We start from the raw sequence: 19179 nt of genomic DNA, 5'->3' as shown, positions 1-19179 counted from the left end.
CCCATTGAATTATGGCAACTGACACTTGGTGCTCAGAGATGCTCAGCTCTGTGCTGGGCGTCTGTGCCTTCTCTTGTTTAATTCCCACAATTCTGCTGCACAGGAGCCACTGTTATCTACAGTTGGGTCTTGGGGTTCAGCCCAGAGTCCTCTAAACAGGGTTTCACCCTGCGGCTTGGTCTGGTGTGTGCTGTATCCGAGCACAAGCATTGCCCAGCTGCATCCCACCGGGATCAGCCCAATGCGGGGTTTTGTGAAGCAGGCAGGAGATGGAAGGAGAGAAGCCTCTGAGTTACCTCTCTGAAGTTGCAACCTCATCCTGGAGTCACTTGGCGAGCTTGACCCTAATCCCAGTGTCCCGGGGCCACCTGAGCCGAGTCCTGAGCGCCTGCATTGGCCCCAGTCAGCACCTGATTTCTTCTGATCTAGATCAAAGCCTTGGAGCTCGACAGCAACCTGTACCGCATCGGCCAGAGCAAGGTGTTCTTCCGGGCGGGGGTGCTGGCCCACCTGGAGGAGGAGCGGGACTTGAAGATCACCGATGTCATCATAGGCTTCCAGGCCTGCTGCAGGGGCTACCTGGCCAGGAAGTGAGTTCTGGGGATGACTCTTTAGCTGCCAGGGCCCCTGTGCTCTTCCTGCTGTAGGGAAGTGCTTAGCCAGCCATGGTCCAGGGCAGGCCTGTCTAGGGAAGGACCTGGGCCCTGCCTGCCCCTCTGCTTCCTCCAAGGACCTTATGCCTCCAAAGGAGGAAGTTTGAGGCACCAGTGGGAAGAAGGGGACTGCGTGGCTGGATTTGCAACCCCCAAATTTCCACTTAGTGTTCTTCACTGTATCAGTCTGCAGGGATGACACCCAAAGCCTGCCTGTCCCATGGAACTCTGTGCTCCCCAGGCAGGGGCCACTCTTGAGTTCAGAGTAGCACCTAAGGGAGTTGGGCACCCTGCTGCTGGACAGCAGGCATGCTGGGTGCGCTCTGGTCCCTGAGCCCTGGGAGGTGGGGTTTGTGGAGCTGGGACAGATGGAGCCTCTTTATCCAGAGCCTCCAGCCAGTGCCTCATACCCTACTTTGTCAGGCCTTAGCTGCAGACATTCTCCCCAAGCTGAAGCCAGGTGGGGTCCTGCAGGGTGGGTGACCAAGTCCTCTGGGTGGCCCCTTGGTGCTGACTTTATTCCTTGTCCCACAGGGCTTTTGCCAAGCGCCAGCAGCAGCTGACAGCCATGAAGGTCCTGCAGAGGAACTGTGCTGCCTACCTAAAGCTGCGCAACTGGCAGTGGTGGCGGCTCTTCACCAAGGTGGGCACAGGGGCCTTGCCCACCCCACCAGCGGCTCAGGGGCCAAGTGCAGTGTGTGAGACAAACTGGCCTCATGTTACCCCTTACAGGGTTCACTGCCTGTAGTGCCCAGCATGGGCCTGGGGGCTGTGAACGTGGTGTGTGTCTGGTGTGGGCGGCAAGCTGGGTCAGGCTGGCTTAGCGCAAGCAGTGCCTCAGGCACGGAGGCCTCGTGTGCTGCAGCCCCACTCACTACGGTTGCCTCTGCCCTCGAGAATCTGCAGGACAGCTACTCAGGCAGTGCCCACAGATGCACTGGCCCTCGCCAGCCTTTTTTATTATTATTATTTTTTTTTTGTCTTTTTCGTTTTTATCGGTACCAGGAATCGAACTCTCAATTGCCTGCTTGCAAGGCAGGCGCTTATGCCACTGAGCTAAATCCCCAGCCTCACCAGCCATTTTTAAAAGTTATCCAGACTGCTTTTATTTGTGATATATCATTTCAGGTAATTGTAAAAATTAACAAAAAGCGTCAAGAGGAAAATAAAAGTTCACCCACAATCCTTTTACCCCAGTCATGTAAGGTGTTCTCACACAGCTGGGCTGTGACTTTTTTTTTTGGTGGTACCAGGGATTGAACTCAGGACGTTTCACTTGCCAGGCAGGCGTTACACCACTGAGCTAAATCCCTGGCCCTGGGCTGTGACTTGTGTAAACACTTCTGTGGTTTGCACTTGCCATGCAAAACTCCTTATCAGCACCAGTTTTTTTAGAAGAACCTATGCTCTTCCCTGGAGGGCATGGCATAATTTATCTGGCTGTGTCTCCAGCCATGGAGCTTTATGTCATTTCTGAAGTTTGCTCTTGTCTACACTGCTGTCGTGAACATTTTCATGCATGTGTAGGGATAATTTTCCCAAAATGTGACTAGCGGGTCAAAGGCCCATGGCGTGACCAACCAGACTTCCCGGAAGGTTATACCTGCCTGAGCCTCCTCCCTGTAGTGTGTCTGGCTGCCCCCACCCCTGGAACTTGATTCCAGGGCAAGGGAAGGGTGACATCTTTCTGCTGAGCTTGACCCTGCTTCTGTCTCCTCTCGTAGGTCAAACCGCTACTGCAGGTGAGCCGGCAGGAGGAGGAGATGTTGGCCAAGGAGGAGGAGTTGGTGAAGGTGCGGGAGAAGCAGCTGGCTGCAGAGAACAAGCTCACAGAGATGGAGACACTTCAGTCACAGGTGGGTGTCCCCAGGTTCTGCCCAGGGTGTGCCCTGCTCCCAGTGCTGCCACCTACTGGCCACAGTGTCTGCAGCCACACTGAGGGTTTGTGCCGGAGAGAGGTTTGTGCCAGTGGGTTTCAGCTCTCCCATGTAACCTTTCATCCCCCTTCCCAGTGATCTATGAGACAGTGGCCAAGGATGAAGGATATGTTGTTGGAGGCTGCCTGGGAGCTTACGCAGCTCCTAGCTGGAAGCAGCTCTTGTCTGTGTTCCTTTCTGCCTGGAAATCTGAGCTCCAAAGCATCCAGCCTGGAGCTGCCTGAGGTCTCAAGGAGCTTGTGTTCCCTGTGCGCTCTTTGCAGCTCATGGCAGAGAAGTTGCAGCTGCAGGAGCAGCTGCAGGCAGAAACGGAGCTGTGTGCCGAGGCTGAGGAGCTCCGGGCCCGCCTGACCGCCAAGAAGCAGGAGCTGGAGGAGATCTGCCATGACCTCGAGGCCAGGGTGGAGGAGGAGGAGGAGCGCTGCCAGCACCTGCAGGCGGAGAAGAAGAAAATGCAGCAGAATATTCAGGTACTGACTGCCTGACTGCAGGGGTCAGGGCTGGACACCACATGGGCCACGTGTTCCTGAGCGAGATCCAGACACTGCAGGGAGCAAGTTGTCATAGCACTCTCTCTGCCTCCGTGGGCCGCCCGTGGTTATTCACAGTGTACCCCTCTCGGGTCTCCACAAGGGCGGTCCTGTGGAGCGTCACAGCCCATTGCATTCCTTTCTCTGGTCTTTGTTTTGTTGGCTTAAGGGGCAGGTGGCCCTAAGTGTGATCCTTTGCCTGTCACAGGGCTGGCTGTGGATGCCCTTCTCAATGGCACCCGGGTGGGTCAGGCCTGCACTTGTTTCATATTTGTGGCCCTAAGAGGGAGGCCTGGCCGTGTCCCACGTCAGCTCCTAGGCTCGTGGGGTGCCACCTTCTCAGCCTCATCTCCCTGGCAGGAGCTCGAGGAGCAGCTAGAGGAGGAGGAGAGTGCCCGGCAGAAGCTCCAGCTGGAGAAGGTGACCACTGAGGCCAAGCTGAAGAAGCTAGAGGAGGACCAGATCATCATGGAGGACCAGAACTGCAAACTGGCCAAGGTAAGGCACCCTGGGGTTCCTGGAGAGACAGGGCAGGACCAGGCCAGGTCTGGCAAGGTGAGCTGTCATCTGCAGGACACCCACGGTTTTATGTCCTATGGAAACTTACCCAGCTGTTTCATGGGGGCTGGTGACCTACAATTCTGGAGATCCTAATGCACCTGATCAGGTGTTTAAGGCCCTGCCAATCAGTTCCAGATCTGTGGGCAAATCACATTTTAGGAAAGACGAAGTGTGTGTGCCTAGCCGACACTAAGCTGACCTTGATGTACCATCCCTTGCAGGAGAAGAAGCTGCTGGAGGACAGAATAGCTGAGTTCACCACGAACCTCATGGAAGAGGAAGAGAAGTCCAAGAGCCTTGCCAAGCTCAAGAACAAGCATGAGGCCATGATCACCGACCTGGAGGGTGAGGCACCTGGGCAGGAGTGCACCTGTCACCTGGAGTGCAGGGTGTCCGCCAGGGGGCCTGGGCCTCAGTGCTGCCACCCAAAGACCCAGGCCCACTAGGTTGTAGGGAACAGTCGGGTCCCCGTGGGAATTTGGGCTGCAGGTCCTGTTGTCATGGTGACTGGATGACCCCCTGCATGAGGAGAGCTCAGGGTGAGGCTGTGACATTGCTCGGCTGTCATCTCAGCAGCTCTTGAGCCCCGCTAAAGGATCTACATCTGACTGTAGACCTGGCCAGCTCATCACCTGCTAGCTGTTTCGCTCCATACTACATGGTCTCCTTGGGCTGTGGTTTCTCTTACTTAAAAGAGGACACAGTGGGAGAGGGTTTTGTACAGTGGACAGCTGTTGCCAGAAGTCACTGCTTCACCTGAGGGAGGGTAACAGTCCCTGGAATCTATGGCACAGGGCCTGGTCCTTGTCCTTTGAGAGTAGCAGCAGTGGAGGAGGCAGCACAGACCACTGTGGGAACTCCTTGCCCAGTGGTGGACTGAGCGCTGGGAGGATTTCCTCCTGCTTGGTGTCTGCCCTGTGTGGTCCTTGTCATTTGTATGGGATGCAGTGTATCAGGCTTTGGGGGAGCGAGAGGTCCTCACACAGACCCAACTAATATTGATGTCCTGCTTGCCCTGGGAGGGGCCCAAAGGACCAGGTTATCCAAGGGATATGTGGTGGCCCCTCTAGTTTAACAGACTCGGGTGAAGTGTGACACTAATCCGTGTTAACAAGAATGTAGGCCAGTGAACATGCGCGTGCTGCTCTGGGAATAGAAATTGGTACATGGCCATTCCCGGGTGAGGATGACACTTGTGTGCTGTGACCAGCATTTCCCTTACATTCTCTTGGCCGTGTGTGCTGGGAGTCATGGGCGAGAGTGCTCTGTGCCTTTGTCCACCAGAGCACATGACCAGCACAGCCCAAATGCCTGTCGGTTGTAGAAAGGTAGCCAGATTGTGTTATTCATGGAAATGACTGCTAAGCCAAAGGCCTCTGAGGGTGTTCTGGGAGACCTAGTCTCATAATCATCAAAGTCTCAAACTCACGAGCTTGAGTGATGAGGAAAGTCCAGGGAGAATCACTGCAGCCAAGGGAAGGCTGAGCGCTGTTCTCAGAGCTTGAAGGTGTTCACCCATGTGAGCCTCTTAGTTGGGGAAGTAGGCTGTCTGCTACCCTTACAGTTCATGAGTGACCTAAGTGACATCACAAGGGGAATTGTAAAGCCAGACGCTGAACCCTGATGCGGTTCTTCCAGCCTGCAGAATTCATACTGTTCATGCAGAATGTGGTCCAGCAGTACAGGAAATGTAGCTTCCCTGACACGGAAGGGCAGGGGGTTCACTACAGAGAGGGGGCCTTTGCATTTCGTGGCAATGTCCTACTTATTCATCCAGGACTCGGGTACAGATGTCACGTATGACCTCCCTGTAACATGTACGTTTACAGGAAGTGCTTAGTGTTTTTCTGTAGGGAATTAAAAGCAGACAGAATGCCCGCGGCCACTGAGGCCTTGTGTCCACTCCTTTCCTCCCTGGCAGAGCGCCTCCGCAGGGAGGAGAAGCAGCGGCAGGAGCTGGAGAAGACCCGCCGCAAGCTGGAGGGCGACTCCACAGACCTCAGCGACCAGATCGCCGAGCTGCAGGCGCAGATCGCCGAGCTCAAGATGCAGCTGGCCAAGAAGGAGGAAGAGCTGCAGACCGCACTGGCCAGGTGAGGCCCAGGCCACCGGCTGTGGTTAACGGGCCGGCACCATACTTGCAGCTGGTTTTTGCTGGGCTGTTGGCCCAGGGTCTGTGAGTGTGCCAGATCATGGCAAAACACATCCTGTTCCTTAAGAGCGTGCACGGTGTCTTAGTTACTTTTCTCTCACTGCTGAGACAAAATACCTGATGCCCAAAGTTAGGGAAGGGAGGGTTTATTTTTTATAAGTTGGAGGTTTCAGTCCATACGCCATTGGCTCCAAGCAGCAAGGTGGTATAGTGGGCTACCATTCACGGCCAGATGCAAACTAGCAAAAGAGAGAAGGTGTTGTCGCCCCCCCCCCCATGCCAGCTCCACCTCTGGTTGGGCGAAACACTTACATGACCAATCCCAGCACCAGACAACAAACCAGTCACGAATACTAGACTCTGCTGCATCCATGATTACATGAGACTTGAAGGCGGGGCCACCGGAACACAAACCATAACACACAGTCTGGGTGTCCTTTGTTTGCAACCCACAAAGTTGTCCACAACTGCCCCCCGCCAAAGTATGCTGGCTAAATTTTTAAATTTTTTGGCTGTAGGACATGTTTTTAACAGTTTTTTAGACTAGCTTTAGATTTACAGCAAGATTAGCAGGAGTAGAGCTTTTCCCACACTTACCCTGGCCCTGCAGGTGCATCACCTTCCTGGTTATGTCAGCATCCTCCCCAGAGGATCCATTTGTACAGGTGGCAAATGTAACATTGTCACTTCTTACTCATTGAAAGCTCAGTGCGTGATCACATTTTGGCTTGGTTGCTTGGACTGTAACATCTTACTTGCTTTTATGTTTCCATTGAACATTCGGATTTTTAAGCCGTATTTAAAGCTGTGAATCTTCACCTGGAAGATGACCTAATAGTTCTGCTGTTTCCTAGCTCTCCCAGTATCTGCTGCTCTTCAGTCTTGTAGATGCCTCATGTGTTGGTTTGCAGAGAGTGATCCCAAGTGCTGCGACTGTGCCTGCCAGATGTGGCTTTGGCTGCCTCCCCAGGCTGCTTCTGCACGCTCTGCTCCTTGAAGGGGAAAATGGCTTTATACTGATGTTACTGCTCCTTTTGGCAGAGTGGAAGAAGAAGCTGCCCAGAAGAACATGGCCCTAAAGAAGATTCGGGAGCTGGAATCTCAGATTTCGGAACTCCAGGAAGACCTGGAATCTGAGCGTGCTTCCAGGAACAAAGCTGAGAAGCAGAAACGGGATCTTGGGGAAGAGCTGGAGGCGCTGAAGACAGAGTTGGAGGACACTTTGGATTCCACAGCTGCCCAGCAGGAGCTCAGGTGTGCTTTGGGCCACCTGGCCAAGGCCTGAGGATGGGGCTGGGGCCAGGACCGTGGGGGTGGGGGCCTTGGCCCTCAGGGATGGAGGCACACACGGTGGCCTTATGCATGGATGGCTTGGTGGGGATGTTTCCTCAGCAGCTTCTCTGCAAGGGGGAAGGCCTAGTGAGTCAGGGTTTGGGGTGATGCAAGGCTTAGGACCTGAGGCCGGAAGGGAGCAGAAGGTTCTACCTGGTGTGTCTGTGAACATGGGCTGTGGCGGGGAGGCCAAGGAGGAAGGCCAGTGTAGACAAGTGCTGTGCCACTCAGGGTGTTTCTGTGTCCAGGTCCAAGCGTGAGCAGGAGGTGAACATCCTGAAGAAGACCCTGGAGGAGGAGGCCAGGACCCACGAAGCCCAGATCCAGGAGATGCGGCAGAAGCACTCCCAGGCTGTAGAGGAGCTAGCGGAGCAGCTGGAGCAGACCAAGCGGGTGTGCAGCCTACCCAGCCTTCGGGCAGGGAGGGTCCTTCTGGGCGGGGCCTCCTCTGACCCCCACCTCTCCAGGGCTTGCAGTGTCTCAACCGGTCCTGCAGAGCTGAGTGCTTGTGATCTGAGGTCTGGTGCCACCTCTTAGTCACTGAGTGACCTGGGCACATAAGAACCCCTGTGCCTCAGTTTCTCTGTCTGGACAGGCGGATAATGATAGGTCTGTCAGATATGATCAGCAAAAGTTCAGAGTTGATAATGCACATAAAATACTTAGTAAGGGATATGTACAGTGTGTTGTTTTTGTCATTATTCTGTGTACATCCTGCCAGACCAGAAAATGTCAAGGAATCAGCACGACCCCAAGCCTGCGGGTCAGAGGGCTCAGTGGTTCCTTTTCTGACTGTGAAGTCCTCTTGGAACCAGCAGGCAAGTGGTACACCGGCCTCTTGTGGGAACGCCCTGGCTACATCTGTGCAGCAGGGCTCCTGGCCGGGCAGCTCCCTGACGGGACAGGTTCTGCCTCCCATGGCTCCAGCTGTCACTCGTGGCAAGCTGTAAATAATTTTGGAACTGTCCCGTCCCTTTGCCTGCCTACTGCTCTGCCCCCGACTGGGTGCGGCAGGGCCTGCAGGGCTGTCCCCCAGCGAGCCTTTGTGTGCATCCCATCCAGTCGCTGCAGTCCAGGACAGGGTGGTTGCATTTATCTTGTAGCGCCACTTAGGTATTTTTGAAGGAATGTTACATTATTCCTATGAACATCAGGTTTCAGAGAGGCTTTATTGGAAGTCTAAGAATAATTATAGTTTCCTTTGTTGCAGTATAAATACTGCTAAAATCAAAACTTTTGTGACACCTTTCTCTCGAACATTCCCTCTATCCAGGGTGAGTGACTGGGCAGGGAAGCCGAGTGCTCAGAGATGAGAACACTGCCCTCTGTGAGAGGTGGACTGCTGAGGCCCAGGCCCTCCCAGACCAGAGCTTTTCTTATAATTGCTATTTTTGCTGCAGAGGCAGCGATTTCTCATCCTAGAGTAGGTGGCTCTTCCTGTGATGTTGGAAAGAACAGCCATGTGCCAGGTCCCAGATGTCCCATTTATGTCCTTGCCCTTCCCTCCAGGTGAAAGCCACCCTCGAGAAGGCGAAGCAGACCCTGGAGAACGAGCGCGGTGAGCTGGCCAACGAGGTGAAGGTCCTGATGCAGGGCAAGGGGGACTCGGAGCACAAGCGCAAGAAGGTGGAGGCCCAGCTGCAGGAGCTGCAGGTTAAGTTCAACGAGGGAGAGCGCGTGCGCACCGAGCTGGCCGACAAGGTCACCAAGTTGCAGGTGAGGATTCTGCTGGACCCTGGCCTGGGCATGGGGCCCTCGGCACCAGCTGGGCGGTGGCCCAGACCCAGGAAGCAAACTTCGCCACCTACTCTCTGCCTGTGCTGGCTCCTCAGCAGGGCCTCTGTGGGTCAACTGTGGCTTGGGTCCGGCTCTTCCAGAGCAGCTACGGCCAGGCTCACAATCCTTGCCTTTCTCTTCCCCACTTAGGTTGAGCTGGACAATGTGACCGGTCTGCTCAACCAGTCTGACAGCAAGTCCAGCAAGCTCACCAAGGACTTCTCTGCGCTGGAGTCCCAGCTGCAGGACACTCAGGTAAGGACAGGGTCGGGACCTAGGAGTTAGATCCTTCCCAGGAAGACCCTGTGCCCACGTGGCCTTAGCTGCCAGACCTCTGGGCTTTTGTCAGAGCTTGTCTCATCTCCCAACTTCTCCTTACCCGGGGACCTCCCTGCTGCCCCCAGGTCTTTGTGTAGCTGTCCCCTAAGTCCGAGGGACTGGTCCTCTCATCAGGTGTGAGCCCGAGAGCTCTCACACCTGTGTCCCTAAGCGCCACACTCCTTGTCCCCACGGAGTAGGAGCTGCTGCAGGAGGAGAACCGGCAGAAGCTGAGCCTGAGCACCAAGCTGAAGCAGATGGAAGATGAGAAGAACTCCTTCAAGGAGCAGCTGGAGGAGGAGGAGGAAGCCAAGCACAACCTGGAGAAGCAGATTGCCACCCTGCAAGCCCAGGTGTGGCTGCCCTTCGCAAAAACTTCTTCTTCTTGCCCTGTGGGAGAGAGAACTGGTGGTGGTGGGGGTTCCATACCTGGGATGGCTCGCTGGTTCTCCTCTGTGTAGCAGTCAGCTTCCAGGTGTCCCCAGGACAGGTGCGTCTAGAGCTGATGCCATCTTGTGTGTCTGCTTACTCTCTGTCTGGTCCAGGTGACGGACATGAAGAAGAAGATGGAGGATGGTGTGGGGTGCCTGGAGACCTCCGAGGAAGCTAGGCGGAAGCTCCAGAAGGACCTGGAGGGCCTGAGCCAGCGGCACGAGGAGAAGGTGGCCGCCTATGACAAGCTGGAGAAGACCAAGACCCGGCTGCAGCAGGAGCTGGACGACCTGCTGGTGGACTTGGACCACCAGCGGCAGAGCGTCTCCAACCTTGAGAAGAAGCAGAAGAAGTTCGACCAGGTGTGTGGTTTGGTCCTTGCATCTCTCTCTCTCCAGCCCACAGCCCAAGGGCAGAGCCACTTCAATCTGCGCAGTCTGGGAGGAGGGGCCTGGGAAGAGAGCCACCAGCAGAGGGCGTGTTCATGTGATGGGTTCACTTCCTCTGTTTTTTTTTTTGGTCTTAATTCCAAAATTGTAAAAACAGACTGGTTTTACTATTTAAGATGTTTTATGGACATGTTCATGTCTGTTCATCATTGCAGGAGTCAAGGCAGCTTACAAAGATGTAGACACCAGGGCCCAACAGAATAATAAAATTAGTAAATCAGGATGCCAGCAAACTAGGGCCAAATTCAGCCCGCCACTGTCTTGTAAAGTTTTATTAGTCCCAGCCATGCCTGTCTACATGCTGTTTCTGGCTGTTAGTGCTGCAGTGGCAGAGAGGAGAAGTTGCTGCAGCCTGGGCGGCCTCCAGAGGCTAGGGAACGCTCTCAGCCCTGCATGAAGGAAGTTACCAGCCCGCGGAGTCCAGGAGGAGCCGGGGGAGGGAAGGCAGACAGCAGAGTGGTCGATAGAGTTTTTAGAGGAAGCTACACATGGAGTTCGGGCTTCAGATTCAAATTCTTTTCAAGAAGAAGGTGACCCATTGTGCAGGGCTATTCTGGATTCTGGAAGGGAATGAATGATTCATTCCTTTGGTAGTGGAAGGGGCAGCATGTGACATGCAGGATTGATGATAAAAATGACATAGAGATTAAGACTTAGCAGACTCTCTGCCCCTGCCTGGCACAGGGGCGCACTATGCTGTGACTGTCATCCTCAAGTCCAGCCAGTTCTAGGCAGCAGGCTTGCGTTGCTCGTGCTGAGCCCTGTGCCTCTGGGACCCGGCCTCCAGGCCCTCGTCTCCTGCCGAGCCTGCACTGGTCTGCATTTTATCCTTGCCCTGGCCTCACCGTGTGTGCCTCTCTCCAGCTCCTGGCGGAGGAGAAGACCATCTCTGCCAAATATGCAGAGGAGCGTGACCGGGCTGAGGCTGAGGCTCGTGAGAAGGAGACCAAGGCGCTGTCCCTGGCCCGGGCACTAGAGGAGGCCATGGAGCAGAAGGCAGAGCTGGAGCGCCTCAACAAGCAGTTCCGCACAGAGATGGAGGACCTCATGAGCTCTAAGGATGATGTGGGCAAGAGCGTGAGTGCCGGGCCAGCTGCGAGGTTTCGGGAGGGCAGCCAGGGGCCATCACACGAGGCCAGGGCGTGTGCACCTGTCCACACCTCTGGCCTGACTTGGGATCCTGGGCTCAGGTCCACGAGCTGGAGAAGTCCAAGCGGGCCCTGGAGCAGCAAGTAGAGGAGATGAAGACTCAGCTTGAGGAGCTGGAGGATGAGCTGCAGGCCACTGAAGATGCCAAGCTGCGGCTGGAGGTGAACCTGCAGGCCATGAAGGCCCAGTTCGAGAGGGACCTGCAGGGCCGCGACGAGCAGAGTGAGGAGAAGAAGAAGCAGCTGGTCAGACAGGTGTGTGCGGTGTCCCCCGCCCCAGGCCGAGGCCTCTTTGCTCTCCTTGCCCCACCTGACTGTGCAGGGCTCCTGGACCACTCCTTCCATGGCATCACGTCCCAACTCCTCAGTCCCAGGCCTTGGTGACCCATTCTGTTAGGTCCATAGACCCCATGAGACTGTCCTGAGCTTGCTGGGGCTCAGGACTGGAGTGATGTGGCCCAGCTTCTTGAGCTGTTGGCGTTCCCCAGGTGCGGGAGATGGAGGCCGAGCTGGAGGATGAGAAGAAGCAGCGCTCTTTGGCAGTGGCTGCCCGGAAGAAGCTGGAGATGGACCTGAAGGACCTGGAGGCACACATTGACACGGCCAACAAGAACCGGGAGGAGGCCATCAAGCAGCTGCGGAAGCTGCAGGTAGGGCCAGGCTGGGGCAGTCTGTATGCAGTTCTGGGCACAGGCGGGGAAACCTGTGGAGGTCAGGGGTGGCCTCCTTCCTCTCTGTGAGTGAGGCTGTGGCTCCTCTAAGCTCATCTTGCAGGTGGAGACTCAGGCCCATAGCTGAGCAGAGAGAATGGTCTGACAGCAGACTTAGACTGAGTCCGAGGATATTAAAGAGCAGACAAATAAGGGCAAACCTGGCCATGCAACAGGCTCAGGGAAGGTGGCACTTAATGTACATGTCCAAAAGAAACCAGGCACTGACCTGGGCATAGTGACCTCAATGTCAGGAATTAAAAAAGAACACATTGGAAACTGCTGTGAGTGTTGTGTCATAGCCCAGTATGCCACCAACAAGAAGTCGGAACATTCGCCATGGGTGGGTTGCGAGGCATGGGCATGTGAGGCTGATAGTGTTTGTAACCGGCACAGACTGGCTGTGCACAGCAGTCAGACCCTTGGGCTCAGGGAGTCCCAGCGTGACATTTATCTGCAGAAGGAAAAGGTAACTTGACAAAGATCCTTAGTGTGGGCCACAACAGGAAAATGACAGAAGGAGGCACGGTTCCTGCTTTGTAGCCAGGCCAGGCTGGTGGGACCGTGTTTCCTACCTTATAACTGGGCTGACTGGGAGCGACCTGGAATTGTGGGTGTGCGCTGGGTGGCGCGGTGAGCTCCAGATCCCACTGGGCAGGAAGTTGTGGGAAGGAAGGGGAGGCATGGGCTAATGTGTGCCCAGTGGCGACCACTGTCGAAAGCACGCTTGGCAGACCCTGATATTATAGGGATGTAAAAGGGCGCGCAGAGCCTGTAGCTAGTCTTTCCTTGTCCCTTTCGCGGTTAAGTTGATGAAGTAGGGCTAAAACCTATTCCTTGCTGCCGAGGTGCCCTCTGTGGGGTGCTGGGGTGGAAGGCCTGCACCAGGTGGGATGCGGCTGGCAGTGCTAACCTCTCCTCCCCACCCAGGCCCAGATGAAGGACTGCATGCGTGAGCTGGAGGACACGCGCGCTTCCCGGGAGGAAATCCTAGCACAGGCCAAGGAGAACGAGAAGAAGCTCAAGAGCATGGAGGCCGAGATGATTCAGCTGCAGGAGGTGAGCCGGGCCCACAGGGACGAGCAGCAGGGGGCAGCTCAGAGCCTGCACGAGGCTGCCCTAGGCGGCGCCAGGGTTGGAGGAATACCAGATGGCTCAGTGTCGCTGGGGTGGTCCTTGTGTCATGGAAGGGCTTTCTCTCTGGGGCCCTATTCCATAGCCGGGTCCCCGGTGTGGCCATTGGGTGTGGAGGTGAAATTGTGACAGTGCAGGCCGTGCACTGAGGCCTTGTGGCAGTCACCCCTCCTGATGTGCACTGTGCCCTCAAGGGGGATGGAGCATTCCCTTGGCTGCCTTGTGAGTCACATGGCGGCCACACAGTGAAAGCTGTGTGATGGTGTAGCTCCCGCCATGCTCAGCACATCCTCCTCTGCTCCCCTGCCTGGGCCCCGGGAGATCTTTCCCTCTACCGTCTATGTGATCCCTGTGGAGGTGACCTCCCCCTCAGAGTGGACCTTGTCCCCTGCTCCTGTGTGCAACATCCCCAGGCTGGAAAGATAAAAAGGACTGGGGGAGATGCTCAGAGCAGAGACCTGCCTAGCTCACACACAGGCTTCCATCCCTGTCTCTTGAGTCCTGGTCCACTGGGAACAGAGCGACTTGCATGAAGGATCTGTCTTCCTGACCCCTCTGTTAGGCCAGGACGTTTCTTACCTATATCCCTGACACCTGGCTTGATTCCTTGTATGTGAAGGGGTTTTTTGAGCGTGTGGTACTGAAGCTGTGATCTCAGATGGGGACTCATGCTGTGAGCACAGTGGTCCATGAAGGAGGGCTTCCTGGAAGGGTGGTCGGGCTTGGGGAGGGTGGGAGCACAAGGTGTCTGTGGAGTGCTGGGAATGGAGGCCCCAGCAGCCTCAGTGGGTCACATTCTGGGTCCTTGTGTCAGGAACTGGCAGCCGCCGAGCGTGCCAAGCGCCAGGCCCAGCAGGAGCGGGACGAGCTGGCCGACGAGATTGCCAACAGCAGCGGCAAAGGGTGAGCCGATGAGGGGCCCAAAGCAGGGCTGGGATGTCTCCCCCACCGGCAGGCCCCTCATGTTTCCTGGACCTTTGCAGAGCCCTGGCGCTGGAGGAGAAGCGGCGTCTGGAGGCCCGCATTGCCCAGCTGGAGGAGGAGCTGGAGGAGGAGCAGGGCAACACGGAGCTGATCAACGACCGGCTGAAGAAAGCCAACCTGCAGGTGGGCGCTGGGTGGCCGGGCCACCTTCCACACAGGCGTTCCCGCCCAGGCCTGAGCTCCTTGCCTGAATGGAGGCAGCAGCTGGCAGAGGCCGAGGACTCGCTGCTTCTTGGGTCCCTACTCACAGGTCACTTTCTATCGAGGAAGGCGGAGGTTTTGGGCTCCAGGGCCCAGTAGGTCTTCCAGTTCCTTTCTCCGGCCCCAGCCCACCTCGGGCTCACCGGTTTTCCCTCTGTAGATCGACCAGATCAACACCGACCTGAACCTGGAGCGCAGCCACGCGCAGAAGAACGAGAACGCCAGGCAGCAGCTGGAGCGGCAGAACAAGGAGCTCAAAGTGAAGCTGCAGGAGATGGAGGGCACTGTGAAGTCCAAGTACAAGGCCTCCATCACTGCCCTCGAGGCCAAGATCGCACAGCTGGAAGAGCAGCTGGACAATGAGACCAAGTATGTGCCCCACGGTGCCCACCTTGGCAGGCTGGCAGGCGCACAGTGGCAGTCTGTGTGTCTCCCCTGCCCCCCAAAACAGCCGCGGGCCTTGCTGTGGTCCTGTCCGCAGCCTCCCCAGTCCAGAGGCTGCGTCCCATGCAGGGCAGTTCTTGTCCTTCTTGCTGGAGTGGTTTTGGGGTTTGAATAGGAGCCCATGGTTGGTCTGGAGGGCTGAAGCATAGAGCCGTACAGTGTCCTGCGCTCCTGGCCCTGCCCTTGGCCTCAGCGAGACTGGGCGGGAATGGAGATCTCACTGAGATGCAGACCTGTTGTTTCTCGTTTCCTTGCTATGTGAGCTTGAGAGATTTGCTCCTCCCCCAGTCCCGTTGCCTCCTGTCTAAAATGGGGATAATTATGGCACCTGTCCTGAGAGAGAGCACCTACGGGTATCCTGGGACGGGCCAGTACCTCAACCTCGAGCTCACCCTGTGGGGTTAACAACTTGTGTCTCCTTGGCCACACCCCCCGAGGAGGGCGTCCCCTGAGCCTGGTGTCTGTGCCCCACAGGGAGCGCCAGGCAGCCTCCAAGCAGGTCCGCCGGGCCGAGAAGAGGCTGAAGGACGTGTTGCTGCAGGTGGAGGACGAGCGGAGGAACGCGGAGCAGTACAAGGACCAGGTGTGTGCGCGGCCCGGGTGTGGACGGCCGTCTCTGGCTTGGGCCCAGGTCCCCGGCCCAGGTTCCCTCACCAGGTCCCCCGCCACCTTCTCCCCAGGCGGACAAGGCATCCACGCGCCTGAAGCAGCTCAAGCGGCAGCTAGAGGAGGCCGAGGAAGAGGCACAGCGGGCCAACGCCTCACGCCGGAAGCTGCAGCGTGAGCTGGAGGATGCCACCGAGACGGCCGATGCCATGAACCGCGAGGTCAGCTCCCTGAAGAACAAGCTGAGGTGAGCAGACTCGGGAGCCCAGTTCTCAGCTGAAGCCGGCAGTTTGGCGCTCCAGGGCACGGAGTGAAGCTGCCTGCGCAGAGGCACGCACGCCCTTAGCAGGTTTTCTTGGCCCCTGCAGCCTCGGCTTGGCCTCTCGAGCAAACTGGAAATTTGTTCCAAAGAAGTTTTAAAAGTCCGCCATCCTGCAGCTGCAAGCTTGGCACGGACATTTCCAGGCTGGGAGTTTTGCATTACAAGTTGCTGGAGGCCACCCAGCCGGATCCCCAGCACATATCAGGCCCCCAGGAGATAAACTCCTGCAGGGTGGGTGCCAGCGTGACTGACGGTGGTGCCTGAGAAGTTCGGGAACTGCTGAGCACCGCTGAGGATGGGACAGCTGGCATCCAGGAGGGATTGGCTGCTGGTGGCGGGACATCGTTTTCTCCAAGGACCTTGTTGGCACTCCTCCTCCTGCCATTATTATTATTAGTATTACTTTTTTCTTTTCTTTTCTTTCTTGTGGTCCTGGTGACTAGCCCAGGACTGTGTGTGCACTAGGCAGGTCTCTGCTGCTGAGCAGTCTCCTCCAGGCCTTTTTATCATTCCTTTGACAGGGTCTTGCCCAGTTGCCAAGCTGCCTGCACACTTGATTCCCTTCACCTCCTGAGTGGTTGGGATCACACGTGCCATTTATTTTTCCTTTCTTTTCTGTTTTCATTTTTCTTTTCTTTTCTCTTTTTTGGATAGCAGGTCTTGCTATGTAGCCCGGGCTGCCCTCAAACTCATGATCTTCCTGCCTCAGCCTCGTGAGTAGCTGAGACTACAGGGTGACATCACTACATATGGCTGGGCCCCCCATCGGTTTTTTTTTTTTTTTTTTTTTTGGTTTTTAAGGCATAAAGAGCAAAGAGGCCAGACTTTTGCAACCCTGTGATCTAAAGAAGATGCCTGTCCTGTGTAAACAGTCCTTCCTGCCTCTTGGTTCCACTCATTTTGCCTGTCTTTTGAGCAGGGGGATGGAGCCCAGGGCTCTGCTGTGCCACTGCGCCCCAGCGCAGCCCTGCAGCCTGTTGTGAAGTCAGCTTCCTGTGCTTCTGTGCCTGCCCATGTTCTCACCCGTTCCTGCTAGTGTTGAGTGTCCAGTGCAGCCTTTGTTTGCAGGCTGCCCGATTTCCTGCTTCCTCAGGTGTCCTCCTGTCCCACCCACCGTGATGTGTCCCAGCCTCCATGATGCTGCTCCCTCACGGGAGTGGTCAGTGCTGGGTTTCTAGCTAACGTCTGCTTAGAACATGTAATTGTGCTGTGCTGCTGCCCCTCAGCTGGACTCTGCTGACCCTCTGCTTTGCCCACAGGCGCGGGGACATGCCGTTTGTTGTGCCCCGCCGAATGGCCCGGAAGGGCACTGGAGACTGCTCGGATGAGGAGGTGGATGGCAAAGCTGATGGGGCCGAGGCCAAGCCTACTGAATAGGCTGCTTCTCCTGTTCTCCGGAAGGACAGATGGATGACTGCACACCTCTCCCTGCCCCTGCAGCACCCCGCCTCGGGACGGCTGTGACCGGACCCTTACCCCAGTCCTGCTGCCCTGCTGAGGGCATTGGCTTCCTCTGCTGCAGCCCTCCAGCCCTTCCCCCTCCCAGAATCTATACCAAAGAGTCAGGGCTGGGCCCAGGCCTGCACAGTGTGACCAGCAGGCCTGCACCCTCTGCTGTCTGAAACCGTGGTGAGGCAAGGAGGGCAGGCTGCTGGGGCGGGCTCCAGGGTTTTCTATGAATCTATTTTTCTTCAGACTAAAAGAGTTTTGATAGCCTCACACCCAGAAGTGTTGTCAGCCCGCACAGCTCCAGCCTCCTCCTGGCCACCAGCTCTTCCTGCTCCCTTGTCTGCTGTTGGCAATCACACATGGTGACCTCACACCTCTGTCCTGTGGGCCCCCACTCCCCTGGACCCTGAGTGGTCTGGAAGGAGCAGGCCCAGCTCCACCTCTGTGCAGGGCACAGAATGCAGGGGGGAGGACTCTTACCCCCTCTGGGCAGCCCTCTGTCACTGCCCCTCCTGATTCCAAGATGTCACAAGTGCAATGCCACTGCTTTGCAGCCTGCCCCTGCACAACCAGGCTGTTGGGCGGAGCAGATAGGGGCTCAGGCATGCTGGAAAGCCCAGCAACCTTCCGGTGGCTCCTCTTAATACTGTTTGGGACCAAATATATTTAATGATTAAGGGACTCGTCCCAGATCTGGCAGCCAGAGCATCAGAGAGGGCTGGCAGCCCTCCACACAGTCCTGCCCCTCCTCCAGGGCTGGGGCCAGAGGGCAGCTTCTCTGCACCATGGACTCAGTTACGGTTTAAAATCTGCCACCTGCCCAGGTTTTTTTCTGAAAGGAATAAAACAGAGGTGTTCTTTTCTCCCCTTGTAACAAATGATGCAGTTCTGAGTCTATCACTGCCTTTCCTTGGAACCATGTTTAGAAGAGAGTAGCTTGTCCTACACTGGTCTACACTGGTTGCTGAACTTACCTGTATTCCTAACTGTTTTGTATATGCTGTATTTAGACTCACCTCTGGCCAGAAGGCATTTTTTTTTTTTTAAAGGAAATAAACTCTCAACAAATCGTGAAGCTACATATGATTCCAAGCTCTGAGTTCAGGTCCCAGTTGCTGTCACAAAGGAGTGCGTGAACTCCACCCCATCCCTTTTTCTATAATGAAAGTGCCTTAGCATGAGTTGCAGCTGTCACCACTACAGTAAGCTGGTTTACAGATGTTTTCCACTGAGCGTCACAATAAAGAGTACCATGTGCTATGAGCTGTGTCCACGGTGTCCGTCTGGGAAGAGGGTGGCGGAAGGGGGGCTGTGCACTGCGTCCAGGACAACCTCAGACCCGGTGTGCCCAGAGCTTTGAATTGGGAGAGCTTTGAGCAGTCTCAGCAAAGTCCTCAGCGCCAGTCCCCTCTCAGTGTTGGTGAGGGGCTGGGTACAGTGTGCCTCAGAGGTGCATTTGCATGCATCACGTCTCTCCTCTCCCACGGGTCACCTTTCCCTACCCTGGTAGGAGGAGGGGGTGACCAAGATGTGGAGGTTAGGGTGAGGAAGGCTGTGCCTGTTCAGAGGTAGGAGGAGGGGAAGGCAGGAAGCAGGACTCCTGGGAGGCCCTGCACACAGCCATTAGCCCAGGGGTGGGTGAAGCCCAGTGCTTACAAGTAGGACAAGAGAGAGGGTCAGTGAGTCAGAAATAACATGATAAAAAGGATCCATAGGCGCCAGGATTTTCAGTGATGCAGCGCCTGCCTGGCAAGCATGATTTAAATCCTGATACAAAAAACCCCCCCAAAACCTGTAATGCCACTCATTACTCCCTTCTTGAATTTCATCTTATCCTTAGCTGTTTGTTCTTTTAACTATGGAGATGCTTTTGGATGAGAGCTGTGGTGTAGCCAGCGCTTCTCAGAGTGGAGACCCCAAGCCCAGCAGCAGCAGCGCCTGAGAAGGCTAGGAAATGCACATCCCCCTGTCCTGCAGACCTGACTTAACAGCTTTGCAAGGAGGGTGGACACTCAAGTACTCACACTGTGCGTGTGTATGT

General features: G+C 56.0%; 1 protein-coding gene across 1 annotated transcript in view; it reads left to right on the top strand.

Moving 5' to 3' along the window:
* Myh9 (myosin heavy chain 9) overlaps positions 1 to 18401 on the top strand; it is an 84035-nt gene extending 65634 nt beyond the window's left edge. The window contains exons 19-41 of the mRNA XM_003470459.3: positions 430 to 590; positions 1188 to 1296; positions 2378 to 2509; positions 2854 to 3060; positions 3481 to 3618; positions 3903 to 4026; positions 5603 to 5774; positions 6875 to 7087; positions 7414 to 7558; positions 8675 to 8881; positions 9092 to 9196; positions 9460 to 9612; positions 9805 to 10053; positions 11005 to 11217; positions 11331 to 11543; positions 11777 to 11938; positions 12929 to 13057; positions 13947 to 14035; positions 14116 to 14239; positions 14478 to 14686; positions 15236 to 15344; positions 15442 to 15614; positions 16949 to 18401. Coding sequence (XP_003470507.1) covers positions 430 to 590; positions 1188 to 1296; positions 2378 to 2509; positions 2854 to 3060; positions 3481 to 3618; positions 3903 to 4026; positions 5603 to 5774; positions 6875 to 7087; positions 7414 to 7558; positions 8675 to 8881; positions 9092 to 9196; positions 9460 to 9612; positions 9805 to 10053; positions 11005 to 11217; positions 11331 to 11543; positions 11777 to 11938; positions 12929 to 13057; positions 13947 to 14035; positions 14116 to 14239; positions 14478 to 14686; positions 15236 to 15344; positions 15442 to 15614; positions 16949 to 17066 — 3654 coding nt within the window. The 3' untranslated portion in view covers positions 17067 to 18401. The remainder of the gene's footprint in view (positions 1 to 429; positions 591 to 1187; positions 1297 to 2377; positions 2510 to 2853; positions 3061 to 3480; positions 3619 to 3902; positions 4027 to 5602; positions 5775 to 6874; positions 7088 to 7413; positions 7559 to 8674; positions 8882 to 9091; positions 9197 to 9459; positions 9613 to 9804; positions 10054 to 11004; positions 11218 to 11330; positions 11544 to 11776; positions 11939 to 12928; positions 13058 to 13946; positions 14036 to 14115; positions 14240 to 14477; positions 14687 to 15235; positions 15345 to 15441; positions 15615 to 16948) is intronic.
* Positions 18402 to 19179: the final 778 nt, after the last annotated feature.

The sequence above is a fragment of the Cavia porcellus genome, unplaced genomic scaffold, assembly GCF_034190915.1.
Source record: "Cavia porcellus strain 051 isolate PalLab524CR breed Dunkin Hartley unplaced genomic scaffold, mCavPor4.1 scaffold_27, whole genome shotgun sequence".
Taxonomy (NCBI): domain Eukaryota; kingdom Metazoa; phylum Chordata; class Mammalia; order Rodentia; family Caviidae; genus Cavia; species Cavia porcellus.
The sequence above is the reverse complement of the archived record's forward strand: the minus strand, read 5'-3'. Positions and strand labels throughout refer to the sequence as shown.